Source organism: Embiotoca jacksoni, unplaced genomic scaffold, assembly GCF_022577435.1.
Source record: "Embiotoca jacksoni isolate LCO1_2020_lvr unplaced genomic scaffold, fEmbJac1.0.p SCAF_94, whole genome shotgun sequence".
Lineage (NCBI taxonomy): Eukaryota > Metazoa > Chordata > Actinopteri > Embiotocidae > Embiotoca > Embiotoca jacksoni.
This window is the reverse complement of record NW_027185452.1, coordinates 314,967-329,966: the sequence shown is the minus strand read 5'-3', so window position 1 is coordinate 329,966 and position 15,000 is coordinate 314,967. Positions and strand designations below refer to the sequence as shown.

Sequence of the window (15,000 nt, the reverse complement as noted above, 5' to 3'; positions counted from 1 at the left end):
GGTGCAGAAAAACTACTGCAGAAGAAGAAATAAACCAAACCACTGAAGGTGCTGACATTACCACAACCAAGTCGTCACTCTTTAATGTCATCGGGACTTCATGTCTTGGTCACTGAACGGGGGTGAAGTCCCCACAACGCGCATAAGACTGACACACACAAACACACTCCTTAGTCCTGCAGCATCATTAGCCATTATTTTGAAAGTGTCAGCTTATAATATAATATATAGAATAGCTGGACACGGGGGTCAAAGGTCATCGTGAGTATTGAGGAAAATGTGAACCTCGTTGATTTCTGTTCAGCTGAGGATCAAAAAAATATGAAAATATCGACAGTATTTGAATATTTATTCATCATTGTTTCAAGTTGCATTTTCACTGACCTGTACGTCTTATAGTCACTAGCCAATGAGGATGCAGCATTGTAAGCCCCGCCCACATGCGAAGAAGAACAGATGAGAGTTTATCTTGTTTTATGATTTTATTGAAAGTTTCTGCTTCATGCTTTGTTTTACTTTCAGTTTATTTTCATTTACTTTAAGTTTAAATTTCTTGAGAGTGAAAAACCTGAATGTGTTTGTTTTTGTGTTTACAGCAGCGTCTCCTTCAGGAACAGTTGGGAACAGATGATCGTTTAGAGCCGAACTCCAGAGGTGAGAACATCTGTAGAACATCTGTAGAACATCTGTTCTTCTTCTGAAGCCTTCGGTGATCCATATTTGTTCTTTTATTCTGTTGGTTTAGTTGACTTCCTGTTTGACCCCTCGGTCCTTTGACTCCGCCCACCTTGTTTGTTGAAGGTGATTCAGCACCAGAACTTTTTTCCAAACTGTGATCAACAGAACAAACCGTACATGAATAAACAACCTGCAGCGTAAACAGTTTCCTCCAATCAGAGATGAGCTCTGACTCATTCTGCACATGCTCAGTTCAGCTCAAACAGAATAAACCTCCTCAGCAGTCACAAGGTCGTTTATACAAATGTTGTACATCTCCGTGTTTTTTGGAACCAGAAGTGACCATATTTGGACTGATTGGGGAGGAGCTAGGCCCCGCCCCTGACTGCACCACAGGCCTGTCAATCAAACAAACATATCTGAGCTGATTGTTTATTTTTTTCACAACAGTTCACAAACAGGTAAGCAGCTACACACACACACACACACACACACACACACACACACACACACACACACACACACACACACACACACACACACACACACACACACTGACTCGTGATGTTTGTGGACTGATAACAGAGACTCGTCCTCCGCCTGTTGAACTGTTCTGTTGTGGATGTGGCGCCCCCTGCTGGGTTTCAGACACACGTTTCTGAGCTGTAAATCTAAACAGTTAAAGGATCATTCTGCTTTATTTCAACAACAGGAGGAAATAAAGTAGAATGATCCTTTAACTTCACAGACTTCTGTCGAAAATCAAATTTAAAATCGATAATTATCGTCTAATCAAGCCGATTATTACTCGAAAAATACACATCTGAGTCTGAGATGTCTGAGGTTTCCACCTGCATTTGAATGCAGCACCACATGTATTGACCAAGACAGAAATCACGTTTATAAATCTTTTTTTTTAATTCACTGATGACGTCACAATAATGTATCACCGTTATTCATTTCTCTCGTCAGAGCTTTTATTTTTCCAAAAGTTCGACTTCCTGTTCCACTTCCTGTCTGCTCCTGCAGTTCTTGCACACTTCAGTCCCTTAATGGTGTTTTATTGTGTTCAGCTGGAAAACATCAGCAATGTCACACACCGACCACCAGGTGGCGCCAATTTATTTATTAATTTAAAAAAAAAAAAATTAAAACCTTGGAAGAGTTGTGTTAAACTTTTCACTGCTTCGGTTCACTCGGAGCTTTTATTATGAAAAACTCAAAATATTTTTACGTAATGAATTCAAATATTTGGACAAATTAATTACAAATAATCTGTATTATTTTTTATTTATTGTCTCAGATAGAATTTTATATTTATACAAATATTGATAAATAAATATGATTTACCTGCAGGAACAAGCAGAACTTAAGTGTTGTTCACTGTGTGTCCACTGAGTGTCGCTGTGCTCACACCTACAGCGCAGGTATGATTCCACAGGAGAGTCACAGCTGTAAATTAAAAGGATTTTATATTCTGCAGGAAAGAGGACAAACCGTAGCAGCTCACGTGGAGTAACATCAGGTAACGTAACGGAGCTCCGACATTATTGATCTGTTTCAGTGTTGAGTCATTTATAATCTGTCTTTTAATCGATCAGGTATATTTACACGGTATTTAGAAACATATTTATGATCATTTTCAGGATCCGTTTGTGTTTTTATGTTGTTTTCATGAATATTTGGTTGATCTGGTTCCTGTTTCATCAGTTGGTTAAATAGATGATTAAAGATGAAAGATTATTAAAAGCAGCAGAAATATGTGCATTGCAGTGCATCATGGGAGTTCTTACAACTGCCATTGGATCACTGTGACGTTGAAGGAAACTTAAAAACAGACAGATTCTCAAGGGACTTCTGAATGGTGTTTCGTTTCGATGACTCCGAAGCAGATTTACAGGCGTTTATTTTTGCTTTCTGTTTTTTGTTTGTTCTGCTGAGTGTTCATGAACGAATCCTGTAATAAGTGTTTTAAATTAAAAGTGTTAAAATGACTTGCTGCTGGACGTGGAGGCGTTTACAACTTCTTCGGGTCAGTTTCATCGACTAGTTTGATGCAGAGACGAAACGTAACTCGCGAGCTGATTTACACACATCATGCCAACATGTCGTCCAGCCTCAGACAGTAAAAATATGATCCATATTTTTACAATAATAAGAGCAGCTTTAACAACGTTAACCTTCACCTGCAGCGCCCTCTGCTGTGTGGAGGTCTACAGTCTGTTTTCATGTAAATAAGTTCCTCATGAACCAAAACTAAAGTCTATATCGGACAAATGCTTTTTCTCCGAATTATTAACAACTAATAAACTACGAATATGTAAAATAAGAAGTTTGTAGGAGCTGCTGTTGTTTTGTAATAAAAAAAAATATCTTCCAAACCCGTCTTTGTTACAATGATGAGTGCATCATGTGACATTAAAGATCATTTAAAAACTCAATGCAGTTTGAATGGATGAACTTGGTGTGATGGAAACATGGATTTATTTCTGCTTTCGTGGTGCTAAGCTAATGGTGTCCCTCTGCCTTTGTGCTAAGCTAATGGCGTCCCTCTGCCTTTGTGCTAAGCTAATGGTGTCCCTCTGCCTTTGTGCTAAGCTAATGGCGTCCCTCTGCCTTTGTGCTAAGCTAATGGCGTCCCTCTGCCTTTGTGCTAAGCTAATGGCGTCCCTCTGCCTTTGTGCTAAGCTGGGCTAAACACACCCAGGACCTGCCTTTGTACTCGACATGCCGACAGACAAAAGGTTGGATTTTCCCTTTAAAGTTGCTGTTCGATGAAGGAATACTTCACTGTTTTTTTAATCAATGCCATCTTGTTTTGTTTTTTGGAAACAGAAGTGACCATATTTGGACGAGTGAGGGGTGGAGCCAAGGACACTAGGCCCCGCCCCCAAGCTAGCGCTGATCAGAAGATTTGTGGAAAACATTTTACTGACGATATTTCAGGAGAGAACTTGATGCTTTTTCAATGGGAGTCTATTGGAGCCCCTAGTGGCTCTCAGTGGTATTACACTCTAAGGCACTTCTGCATTAGCTTCACTTTTCAGACCGCGGATATTCCGAAAAAAAAATGTATATACAGTCTGTCGTCGACTCTTTTCACGATCGAAAACGCAAAATTGATTTTGCATTTGATATGTTAGCATGCTAACGCGCCGCCCGGCTTCCCGTTTTTATCGCTGCTTGTCAACCTAACGTACGTACGACTCCACTTCTATCAAATAATGACAACGTGCAGAAAAACATCGCATTCAGCAGAAAATCGTCAGGAACTTCGGGAACAAACAGGAACTGGACCGTAACATGAACAGGAGAAATCTGTGAAGTATTCCTTTATTGAAACGTTAGCGGTGGTTCGTTTTTTTGTTTGTATTTACAAACATTTTAGGACCACAAACACAGTCCGGTTCAGGGCTCGGACACCGGAGGCCCCGCGGTAAAAGTCGTTTTGTTTGTGTGGGCTCCAGAAGAAGAGAAGAAGAAGAAGAAGAGCGTCCGCCGCCGCCGCCGCCCTACATGACGCTGCACTTCCCCTTCAGCTTGTCGGCCCGTTTCTGTTTCCCCGAGCGCTTCCCGTCGATGCTCAGCGTCATGTCCCGCTTCTTCTCCAGCGCCAGCAGCTCCTGGAACAGTTCCTTCACGTTGGAGTTCGTCTTGGCCGACGTCTCCACGAAGGCGCATTTCCAGGCGCCGGCCTGCGCCTCGCCCTCCTTCGTCTCCACCTCGCGCTGCGCCGTCTCGTCGCTCTTGTTGCCCACGAGCATGATGGGAATGGACTCCACGCTGCCTTTGATGGCCACAACCTGATAAAAAAAACACATCGTCAAACCGCAGCATCGAACTCTGTGGCGCCCCCCGGTGGCAGAGAGATGCCGGCGTCTACAGTCGGTGTCAAAACAAACAGCTCATCAGCTTCAAACATGTGAAATCAGAACTTTGTTGTTTTGGTTTTTTATTATATTTACAAACAGTGAAATTTAATTTACTTCCAAAACAGTTTCCAGCCTGAAAATATTTAATGAAAATGTAGTCGGTAAATACGATGTTTTATAGAATAATAAGCTGAAACATGACGCAGCATTAATGACGAGTCAGCAGTTTTCAGGACCTGCTGGTAGATGGGTTTCAGCTCCTCCAGTGATTGGCGGCTGGTGATGGAGTAGACCAGGATGAAGGCGTGGCCTTTGGAGATGGACAGACGCTGCATGGCGGGAAACTGGTGACTTCCTGTTGTGTCTGTGATCTCCAGCGTGCAGACGCTCTTATCGCAGCTGATTACCTGCAGGGGGCGACAGACAGTCACATGTTAAAGACACAGACTGTTTATAAAAGAGTTCGTAGCTTCAGCTCTGTAAAATGGTTCTGATCCAGAAGTGTCTTCAGCTGCAATACCATCGAGTGCCACTAGAGGTCGGCTCCAAAAAGCCTCCGGCTCCATAGACTCCCATTCAACTTCTGTCATCAAATCCAAAGTGAATAAAATGTGTCCATCAGTTCTCTCGGTGTTGTTAGCTAAAGTCACTCCTTCTTCTTAGTTTTCTGGAGGTCCATCTGAAAATAATCCCTCATTCATTAGAAAAGAAGATTCAAGAAGACCTGTTTTTGGGGGCGTGTCTGTTTGATTGACAGGCCTGTGGTGCAGTCAGGTTACAGCTATCGGTGGGCGGGACGTAGTATCGTCAGGTTTCCGATCAGATCGGTCAGATCCACCGCTGGCTCCTCCCCCAGCTCGTCCAAATATGGTCACTTCCTGCTCCAAACCGCTCCGAACTAACAAAGATGGTGACGGACAGAATCTGAACTGGAGGATTCATAACGTTCACAAACCAACGATGACATCACTGATGGTTGATGACATCACTGATGGTCGCCACTTGATGAAAGCGTTAATATTTATTTAGTTGCATCATCCATGTTTTTGCTGCGCCGTCACAACCTCCAGATTCTAGTTGATGTTTAAATGTCGTAAAAGAAATTAAATTAAAGATTTTTTCTCTCCATTTTCTGACCCTATTAAAAGTATAAAAGATTTAAAAAAAATTCACCTTATGAACAAGAGGAGCTGTTTATTCTGTCTGGCTCCGCCCACCTGCCTTGCTCCGCCCACCCGCTTCACTCACCTGTCGGTAGGTGTCCTCCACCGTGGGGATGTAGGTGTCCCTGAAGGTTCCCTTCACGAAGCGCAGCACCAGCGAGCTCTTGCCCACCCCGCCAGCGCCGAACACCACCACCCGGTAGTCGTTGCTCTGCTCGGGCATTCTGGGAAATGGAGTCCACCAGCTGGTCGCTGAGCTGTCGGCTGAGGAAGAGGAGGCACGACGAAGGTTTAAACAAAGTTCTGCTGAGCGATGCGTTCACTGACACCCTGTTAGAACATGTTCCCTGTTTCTGATAACGTCAGACGTTTCAGTGCCTCCTTATCGGACTCGCACACGCACACACACACACACACACACACACACACACACACACACACACACACACACACACACACACACACACACAGACCTGCCTCCTGATAGCATCCATTGTGTTTCTGGACGTAACCATGGCAGCAGTTCAGTGTGCTGTGTGTGTGTGTGTGTGTGTGTGTGCGTGTGTGTGTGTGTGCGTGCATGCGTGCGTGTGAGAGTTGTCTGGTCGCCGTGGTGACGGGGCTCTCGGAGCAGAGATGACGGTGACGGAGATTTATACACCCGGAGAGGAGGGGAGCACAAACATGTCATCAGCAGCAGCAGCAGCGTTGTCATGGTTACCCGCCTGCCCACACCATGCAACATCACTTCCTGTGCAGAGGCAGGCAGCGGGGGGGGGAGCGGGGACAACTACCAATAAAGAGGGATGACCCGATGGGAAGAACTGCTGCATGATGGAAGAAACTTTAACAAAGAGGATGAAGAGGATGAAGAGGATGAAGAGGAAGAAGAGGAAGGACGAAGATACTCGGCGACAAAAAGTCCTCAAATAAAAATACAGAAAACAAAATGTTCTTCATGAGAAAAATCTGTTTAAATATAATCTGAACTAAAACCAGCAGCAGAGCAACGTATTATCTGAGCCGAGTGTTCCTGAGCCCATGCAGTGATTTCCACCACAGAATAAAGTCTGTTTTTAAAAGGTTTCCGGCCTTCTTCTGATGATGCAATGGTCATTTTCTAAACTTCTAACTATCTCTTTAGTCTCTATCTCTATCTGTTGTTGGACGACTGAAACTCCTCGTCGTCATGACGTCCCAGAAACTCTTTAAAACGCTGCAGCGAGAGTCGTGATGGTTTTTTAATGAGATCCGATTTCAGCTTCTTTATCGACTTCCTGTAAAATCCAGAATATGATTTAAAACCCGTTAGCAGTTTGGAGCAGGAAGTGACCATATTTGGACGAGCTGGGGGAGGAGCCAGCGGTGGATCTGACCGATCTGATCGGAAACCTGACTACTACGTCCCGCCCACCGATAGCTGTAACCTGACTGCACCACAGGCCTGTCAATCAAACAGACACGCCCCCAAAAACAGGTCTTCTTGAATCTTCTTTTCTAATGAATGAGGGATTATTTTCAGATGGACCTCCAGAAAACTAATAAGAAGGAGTGACTTTAGCTAACAACACCGAGATAACTGATGGACACATTTTATTCACTTTGGATTTGATGAGAGAAGTTGAATGGGAGTCTATGGAGCCGGAGGCTGTTTGGAGCCGACCTCTAGTGGCACTCGCTGGTATTGCATTTTTATCCCACATCCTTATTATCAGTCCACTTTTAATGACAGTCCATGCTGTGATGACACCTTCTCTACTTTAACATTCATACTTCCAGTTTGATCAAGTTTGGAGCTGATCAGGTGACCCTGAACCTGCTGGGGGATCTCCCATCATGCACTGCTCCTCTCCTCTTTCACTGTTTTTATAACTGAAGAATCTGTCAGATCTACGTGAAACACTCAGTATTAAACATCAGATTATTCTGGGAGATCTCTGCTGCTGGTATTTCAAGGCTTTAACAGGCTGTTGTCACGACACTTACACACACACACACACACTTACACACACGCACACACACTTACACACACACGCACACACACGCACACACGCACACACACTTACACACACGCACACACACACGCACACACACACACACGCACGCACACACACTTACACACACGCACACACACGCACACACACTTACACACACGCACACACACTTACACACACACACACACACACACACACACACACACACACACACACACACACACACACTCTGACCTGCTGCTTTGTTCTCGCGTCGATCAGCTGCAGCTCTTCAGTCTCATTTCCTCCTCACATCATGTTAATCAGTCTGACTGCACTCTATAGTCAGGAGGCACCGGGCACGCGCACAGTCTGGGCACGCGCGCCCCTTCCCGTTACACGAACGTCCGTGCACACACACACACACACACACACACACACACACAGTGATGATGAGCCGAAATAGAACCGGCCGCGGATCTCCGTCCCCGGGCCGCCGCCGGGCCGCCGCCCTCCTGCCCGGCTAACGGTGCGTGTAGGCCGGCGTGTGTGTGCGCGTGATGTCCGCGGACTCACCGTGTCTCCGGGTCCTCGCGCGCTCTCTGGGTGTGGATGCGGGGTTTGTCTACTCCGGAGCGGCTGTGAGCATCCTGAACCCTCCGCTGTCTGACTCACACCACCACCACCATCACCACCACCATCATCACCATCATCATCATCATCATCATCATCATCAGACCTGCTGCTGATCAGCACTCTTCAGCCCTCCTCTTCCTCCTCCTCCTCCTCCCCTCTCCATCACCTCCTTCCTCTGCTCCACTTGCAAAAACAAGTAACAAGACTTCCGCTTGGGGTTTTTTCGGTTGATTTTCAGAATAAAAGCCTGTCTGAGCTACAACGTTGATTACATTATTTTGTGGCATAAAATCGAAACAGATGTGAAGTGTTAAAGACAAATAAGACCAATTAAGAAACATTTTGATATATTACATGTTGAATTCCACGTAAGAGTCCAGCTGTGATCTTACGGTTTAAGCTTGTTATTGTGTCACGTGACATTTTTAGCGTTCTGCTAAAATAAAACTCAAAATAAACACATTAAATCGAAAATGAGATGTACTTTTAGTTTGAGGGCTGCTGCCAACCGGATGTGGTATTTTCAGCATCCTCCTCATCCAAAGTAAAAATATTTGTTTTCCTCCATCAGCGTCACTCAGACACGTCATCAACGGAGAGAACAGAGGAACGTCACACATGGATCATATCAGCTTCCATCTGACACATCCTTTAAAATAACCTCTTTAATTACAGGTGATCATATTGATTACATGATTGGGCTCTTATGCCTTTAATTCTGAGAAAATAGATCATTCTATTTCTAATTTAACAATATATATCCGTTTTATTGTCTTTTTTTAGTCGATTTATTCTTTGCTCTTTTTTTTCCGTTGCAGATGGTTTTGAGTTCAGTTTTATCACATTAGAAATGAAAAAAAAAAAATCTGAAAACCGAACTCATTATAAAATAAAACTAAATGTGCTCAAATAAAATACAAATAAATGAGTGGCCTAATTGTCTATTTTTATCAGTTTTATCAGTTCAATTTGTTGTTATATAATGGTGAGTGATCGATAAGTGATTGATTGTTGTCACACGAGGACAGGAAGTAGGTCCGGTACATTAAATATTGATCCGGTCTGAATGGGAGCAGCTGGAGGTGAACGAACAGGATGTTTGTCTCCCTCTGGTGGACCAGACGGAGAACTGCGGAAGAAACAACAAGGTCAGAGTGCAAATTTGTGACATTACTTCTTTATTTTTCCTTTATTTTCCATAATTATATTACTGCAATATTGGACTCTTCCTTCATGAGAAACAGATGCTAACAGCAACTTAAAGTTAGATTTTCATTTTGCGACCCCTGTGGACATAAGCTGTAACTGCAACTGTGTCCAGAGATCCAAACAGCATCATCGCTTGCGTGACGTCAGTTATTCAGTAGTTGAAGAGCCAGCCTGCTACAGTTAGCTCCGCCCACCCTCTCTGGAGAAACAACCAGCGTCACCAGCTGTGAGCTGGTTGTGATTTTTCCCGGGAATGTCGCCATGATAGAAAATATTCATCGTCGGCTCCAAAAAGCCTTCGGCTCCATAGACTCCCATTCAACTTCTCTCATCAAATCCAAAGTGAATAAAATGTGTCCATCAGTTATCTCGGTGTTGTTAGCTAAAGTCACTCCTTCTTATTAGTTTTCTGGAGGTCCATCTGAAAATAATCCCTCATTCATTAGAAAAGAAGATTCAAGAAGGTAGGTAGGTATTTACTTTATTAATCCCCGAGGGGAAATTTTTTCGCTACAGCAGCATACATACAGAAGCAATAAGACAATAATAGAAACAATAGAATAAAATAATAATAGAATAGAATAATATAATAATAGAAAAGCAATAAAATAAAATAGCTGTAAATAGCAGTAAAAAAATATAAATATAAAATATAAAATGCACAGTATATACAGTACAGTATATATCTATATATATAATATACAACAAACCAAGAAACACAGTCAACAGTGTTATTGTTATGTGATGGATTTTGCCAGAGGTGAGTTATTGTACAGTCTTATTGCGGTCAGCAGGAATGATCTCCTGTATCAGGAATGATCTCCTGTATCTGGAATGATCTCCTGTATCTGGAATGATCTCCTGTATCTGGAATGATCTCCTGTATCAGGAATGATCTCCTGTATCTGGAATGATCTCCTGTATCAGGAATGATCTCCTGTATCTGGAATGATCTCCTGTATCTGGAATGATCTCCTGTATCAGGAATGATCTCCTGTATCTGGAATGATCTCCTGTATCTGGAATGATCTCCTGTATCTGGAATGATCTCCTGTATCAGGAATGATCTCCTGTATCTGGAATGATCTCCTGTATCTGGAATGATCTCCTGTATCTGGAATGATCTCCTGTATCAGGAATGATCTCCTGTATCTGGAATGATCTCCTGTATCTGGAATGATCTCCTGTATCTGGAATGATCTCCTGTATCAGGAATGATCTCCTGTATCTGGAATGATCTCCTGTATCAGGAATGATCTCCTGTATCTGGAATGATCTCCTGTATCAGGAATGATCTCCTGTATCAGGAATGATCTCCTGTATCTGGAATGATCTCCTGTATCTGGAATGATCTCCTGTATCTGGAATGATCTCCTGTATCTGGAACGATCTCCTGTATCAGGAATGATCTCCTGTATCAGGAATGATCTCCTGTATCTGGAACGATCTCCTGTATCTGGAACGATCTCCTGTATCTGGAATGATCTCCTGTATCAGGAATGATCTCCTGTATCAGGAATGATCTCCTGTATCTGGAATGATCTCCTGTATCTGTCCTTGTGACAGCGGAGCTGGAGGAATCTTTTGGAGAACGTCCTCCTCTGTCCCTGCAGCAGGTGGAGAGGGTGGTCAGGATTATCCAAGATGGATAATAGTTTGTTCAGCGTCCTCCTCTCCACCACCTTTTCCAGACTATCCAGTTTGCAAGAAGACCTGCTTTTGGGGGCGTGTCTGTTTGATTGACAGGCCTGTGGTGGGTGGGACATGGTGTCCTCAGATCTCCCACTTGCTCCTCCCCCAGTGATGTCATCGTTGGTTTGTGAACGTTATGAATCCTCCAGTTCAGATTCTGTCCGTCACCATCTTTGTTAGTTCGGAGCGGTTCGGAGCAGGAAGTGACCATATTTGGACGAGCTGGGGGAGGAGCCAGCGGTGGATCTGACCGATCTGATTGGAAACCTGACGATACTACGTCCCGCCCACCGATAGCTGTAACCTGACTGCACCACAGGCCTGTCAATCAAACAGGCACGCCCCCAAAAACAGTTCTTCTTGAATCTTCTTTTCTAATGAATGAGGGATTATTTTCAGATGGACCTCCAGAAAACTAATAAGAAGGAGTGACTTTAGCTAACAACACCGAGATAGTAAAAATAAAAACGGTTTTTTTTTTTGGAGCCTCTAGTGGCCGTCGGTGGTTCTTACAGGATGCTGCTCACTTTAATCTTATTTAGTAAAACTATCATCATCTTGTTGTAGGATTTACACATAAAGGATTTGTTTAGTTCACCCGTCCTCCTCTTTTCTCCTCCCTCCTCCCTCTCCTCCCCCTCCCCCCCTCCCTCCTCCCTCCTCCCTGTCAGTGCTCTTCATCTCAGCTCTGCTCGTCATGAGGTAAGCACCGACCGCTCCTCTTTCCTCTCGCATCTCTTTCACCTTTAAATCCGTTAAATCTCCATCCGTTCGCGGTTTATCGTCCGTGCCGTCCCTCCCGGCCTGCCCGAGCCCGGTTCGGTTCGGCTCGGTTCGATTCGGCTCTGCCGCTGAACGCTGCGGATCCATCTCGGATCGGACGGGAGGAGGCTGATGAGTCCGGATCATCAGAATATTTCAGGTTTCACTCCGATTTTAAGTCGTGTTCGTTAAAGCTGCGTTTTTATTGTGTTTTCATTTCGTTCATTGTTCCTGCGGAGGCTGTGTGTGTGTGTGTGTGTGTGTGTGTGTGTGTGTGTGTGTGTGTGTGTGTGTGTGTGTGTGTGTGTGTGTGTGTGTGTGTGTGTGTGTATGTGTGTGTGTGTGTGTGTGTGTGTATGTGTGTGTGTGTATGTGTGTGTGTGAGAAAGGGAAGGGGGGGTTCATGCAGGCAGAGAGATGGAGGATGAGGATGAAGATGGAGGATGGAGGATGATGATGGAGGATGGAGGATGGAGGATGAGGATGAGGATGAGGATGAGGATGGAGGATGGAGGATGAGGATGAGGATGGAGGATGAGGATGGAGGATGGAGGATGAGGATGGAGGATGAGGATGGAGGATGAGGATGGAGGATGAGGATGGAGGATGGAGGATGGAGGATGAGGATGAGGATGGAGGATGAGGATGGAGGATGGAGGATGAGGATGGAGGATGAGGATGGAGGATGGAGGATGAGGATGGAGGATGAGGATGAGGATGAGGATGGAGGATGGAGGATGAGGATGGAGGATGAGGATGGAGGATGAGGATGAGGATGAGGATGGAGGATGAGGATGGAGGATGAGGATGGAGGATGAGGATGGAGGATGAGGATGAGGATGGAGGATGAGGATGGAGGATGGAGGATGAGGATGGAGGATGAGGATGGAGGATGAGGATGGAGGATGGAGGATGAGGATGAGGATGGAGGATGAGGATGGAGGATGAGGATGGAGGATGGAGGATGAGGATGAGGATGGAGGATGAGGATGGAGGATGGAGGATGGAGGATGAGGATGGAGGATGAGGATGAGGATGGAGGATGGAGGATGAGGATGAGGATGGAGGATGAGGATGGAGGATGGAGGATGAGGATGGAGGATGAGGATGGAGGATGAGGATGGAGGATGAGGATGGAGGATGGAGGATGAGGATGAGGATGGAGGATGAGGATGGAGGATGAGGATGAGGATGGAGGATGAGGATGGAGGATGGAGGATGAGGATGGAGGATGGAGGATGAGGATGGAGGATGAGGATGGAGGATGAGGATGAGGATGGAGGATGAGGATGGAGGATGGAGGATGGAGGATGAGGATGGAGGATGAGGATGAGGATGGAGGATGAGGATGAGGATGGAGGATGGAGGATGAGGATGGAGGATGGAGGATGAGGATGGAGGATGAGGATGGAGGATGGAGGATGAGGATGGAGGATGAGGATGGAGGATGAGGATGGAGGATGAGGAGCTGATGAATCAAAGATGTCGTCTGAAAAGCTGCTGCTGAAGAATAAAGGTCAAATATTCAGACTGAACGCAGAAAAAACATCAAGTTAAATTTTCATCCTGGAAATCGACTCTGAATCTGATTTGTGTTGATTGTTGATCCGATCGGCTGAAAGTCACATTGAGCTGCTTCACGTTCGGTCGGTTGTTGTTTACGGCCGGAGGATCGTTTTCGGGCCTCCAACGTCTCCTGCGGTCTGTTTCTGTCCGTCTGTCCCGGTGTCTTCTCGTCTCCTCGTCTCCCCAGGAGAGAAACGTGATGCCGTCTCAACGGGATTCTCGTCTCTCTTTGTGTTTCTGTTGTTGAATTTTTGGTTGTTTTTGAATCTTCATGGTTTGTGTGTCGGAGCTGAAGAACAGAATCAGCTGGTGTTGATTCTCAGAAGGGAAATAAGGAGGTGGCAGGTTGTTTGTGTTTTCAGGCGTGTTGTGGTGCGTTCAGGTGTCTCAAACGTCCCAGCTTCAGGTCTGTTCATAAAGTGAAACAGGAAGTGAATGTGGTTGTGCGTTTGGTTCTGTTCGGTGTCGGTTCGGTGCTGCTGGATATCAGCTGTGATCTTCGTCTGACGTGTTGAATCATCGAATATCAAAGTTCTGTGACTTTAAAAAAAATTCCACTTTCAGGACTTTTTAGGGGACAATTTCCTGTTGTTTAGTAAAGGCTTTTATTTTGAAGGTTTGTTGTTGTTTGTGTCAATAAAACATTTCCTGGATGTTTTGCTTCCAAACTTTTAGCTGATGTTTGGAAAGTTTCCAGCGAATTAGAAGATTCTGAGTTTTTTTTATTTTGTTGAATTCAGATGTATATTTACATGTTGAAAGTGAAACAGGAAACAGGAAACAGGAAGTGAGTCACAAGTGATCAGCAGGTACGTCGACTCAGCTGCTTTTCTTATATAAAAAACCTTTTTACATGAACAAACTGATGTCACATGATCATGAAGCTGCACGAGGAGGCCCTCTGACCTCTGACCTCTGTTGGACGAATCAGATCAGATGTTTTTCAGGCTTTGGGGACAGGAAGTTCTCTGAGCTGGGAGGCGGAGCTTACGTCATGACAGAGAGGTTTTTATTATACACCTCTGACCTCTGACCTTTGACCTTCATCCATTGATCTTCCTCCTGAAAAGCTGATGGTAAATTAACTCTGAAACCAAAGAGCTGAAATATTTTGTGATCAGTGAAGCGTGAGACGTTTAGAGACGTTTAGAGACGTTTAGAGACGTTCGGAGACGTTCGTCCTCTTGTCCACTTTATCAACAACAGCTACGCGTCGTTCTCACATCAAGTTTCCTCCAAATTTATGATTTTACACATAAAATGTTAAAATATTCGACAGCTCATGTTTGCGTAAACAAACTCATGTTTACATAAACAAACTCATGTAAACAAACTCACTTAGCCTTTGTGATCATTTGAGCGTTTTCCTCCTTTAATTCTTCTTTAACAACGTTTACATTCTTTTAAAAGGTTAAATATTTTTGTCGTCCAGTTGAACCAAAGTATAAA

General features: G+C 44.4%; 1 protein-coding gene across 2 annotated transcripts; it reads right to left on the bottom strand.

Annotated features, from left to right (window-relative positions):
- Positions 1 to 3,984: 3,984 nt before the first annotated feature.
- On the bottom strand, positions 3,985 to 8,489 carry diras1a (DIRAS family, GTP-binding RAS-like 1a). 2 transcript variants are annotated; one of them, XM_069141965.1, is made up of 4 exons: positions 8,263 to 8,489; positions 5,799 to 5,977; positions 4,787 to 4,957; positions 3,985 to 4,481 (listed from the first exon to the last, which is right to left on the bottom strand). In XM_069141965.1, the coding sequence occupies exons 2-4, from the start codon at positions 5,934 to 5,936 to the stop codon at positions 4,191 to 4,193; spliced, it is 600 nt and encodes a 199-aa protein (XP_068998066.1). In that variant the 5' UTR covers positions 5,937 to 5,977; positions 8,263 to 8,489; the 3' UTR covers positions 3,985 to 4,190. The 2 variants fall into 2 exon arrangements, with proteins under 2 accessions (XP_068998066.1, XP_068998067.1); XM_069141966.1 differs by lacking the exon at positions 8,263 to 8,489 and adding an exon at positions 7,942 to 8,241.
- Between the last annotated feature and the right edge of the window lie 6,511 nt (positions 8,490 to 15,000).